General features: G+C 42.6%; 1 protein-coding gene across 1 annotated transcript in view; it reads left to right on the forward strand.

The window, feature by feature from the left end:
- The first annotated feature begins 215 nt into the window (after positions 1-215).
- The window catches only part of orc4 (origin recognition complex, subunit 4), a 3,759-nt gene continuing 2,265 nt past the window's right edge, over positions 216-1,709 (forward strand). Inside the window, exons 1-6 of the mRNA XM_031851906.1 lie at positions 216-292; positions 682-755; positions 838-914; positions 1,165-1,255; positions 1,346-1,421; positions 1,600-1,685. Coding sequence (XP_031707766.1) covers positions 699-755; positions 838-914; positions 1,165-1,255; positions 1,346-1,421; positions 1,600-1,685 — 387 coding nt within the window. The 5' untranslated portion in view covers positions 216-292; positions 682-698. The remainder of the gene's footprint in view (positions 293-681; positions 756-837; positions 915-1,164; positions 1,256-1,345; positions 1,422-1,599; positions 1,686-1,709) is intronic.

The raw sequence follows: 1,709 nt of genomic DNA on the forward strand, positions 1-1,709 counted from the left end.
AAATATGTGTAATCTTCATTCACAGTCAGGGGTATAAATGTGTATCTTAAGCACACTTCAATTGACAGATATTACAATTTATTTACATTGATATTAATAGTAAAAGTAGTAATACATGTATGTATATATTGTATTTATGGTGACAGTGCATTTCTATTCTATTCCATTCTATTCTGACCCTCAGCCAATCAGAGCCCGAGAATCCGTCAAAGCCGGAAGTCGTCATAGCTGGCAGAGCGGTATTCCCGCGAAGATTGAGACCACGCTGGAGGAGAACTCCTGTGTTTACCAGGTATGTCTCTTTATTATTTGATGCGTGTACACAACCAGACAGTCTGACGTTAACGTAAAGTCAAAGTAGTTCAGATCCGCGTGGAGGGGAAGTGGTGCCAAACTCTATTCGTAAATTACGACACATCTTTGCTTTCCGGCAAATTTTAACAGACTAACACACGTCAGAGGTAGTTAATAAAGTGGAAATTGTATTAAAAATATGTCTTTTTGCAGTATCTACATGCTAAATTGTGATTTGTCCTCATTTATGATGGAGTTTATCTAATGTTGCAGCATTAATGCACATATGTATCACAAAGCAAGTTAGTGCATTTTACATTACGGACCATAGGAAGTCCCTGCAGCACATCTTGGGAACCACAAATATGTATTTGACATGTTTTGCAGATTAGAGTCGCAGCATCATGAGTAAGAGGAAGATAACAAAGACTCATTTGCCAGTGGGAGAATGCATCTCACAGGTGTGTATCAGCAAACCTGACTTATTCTCCTCTAACCTGTTTATGGATGATGTGTCGCTGTAATGTCTTTATTGATTTTCAGGTTCAGGAGACGTTAAGGGAGCGGCTTTGTCATCAGCGGCTCCCCGACAGACCGGAGGGAGTGGAAGCGCAACACAAGTAGGTGGAAAATACACTTTTAAGATTGCTTTTCTCCTTTAGCGAGGGATATTCCCAGCTGACCTGAACACAACACAAGTGTCTCAGGTGTTGCTCTCTAGAGCAGGTAGACACTCCACCACTGAGCCTTTCATCATTTACACTCATCAGGAAAAAGAGACAATAAGTTTCTCTTTTAACTATAGAACGCACTGTTTCCTACAACTGTAGGAGCATTATGGGTATTGTAGTGAAAGCTGTGTATTTTCAGACACCTCTTGGAGCTGCTGAAGCGGACCGCCGTCCACGGGGAAAGCAACTCCGTGCTCATCGTCGGCCCCAGAGGAGCAGGAAAAACTATGGTGAGCCTCTGCAGCCGGATCATACAATGAGCTTATGGGTAAAAGACAACAAAGGGTGCGTTGTCTGATGTCTGTGTTTTGTGTCCGCAGCTGCTGAAGTGTGTCCTGCGAGACCTGCTAGAGGAAAAAGAAGCACAGATAAGCCTGCTACAGGTTCACCTCAATGGTACAAGTGCTGACTCGCCACCAAACCTGAATTCAAGGATCTGAATATGAAGACATTTTGTGGGATTTCTCATTTTATGGCGATAGAAAACATATCCACCAGGGATAAACCTTTACCTCGTTATTATTTTGTCCAAATGTCCAGATAATAAGATCCATTTCTTGCCCGTTTGCTTCAGGTCTCCTGCAGACCGACGACAGAATAGCGCTAAAAGAAATAACGCGGCAGCTCCACCTGGAGAACGTTGTCGGAGACAAAGTGTTTGTGAGTGTTCGGAAAGAGTTTTGT

The sequence above is a fragment of the Anarrhichthys ocellatus genome, unplaced genomic scaffold, assembly GCF_004355925.1.
Source record: "Anarrhichthys ocellatus isolate YVR2014 unplaced genomic scaffold, GSC_Weel_1.0 scaffold12, whole genome shotgun sequence".
NCBI classification, from domain to species: Eukaryota; Metazoa; Chordata; class Actinopteri; order Perciformes; family Anarhichadidae; genus Anarrhichthys; species Anarrhichthys ocellatus.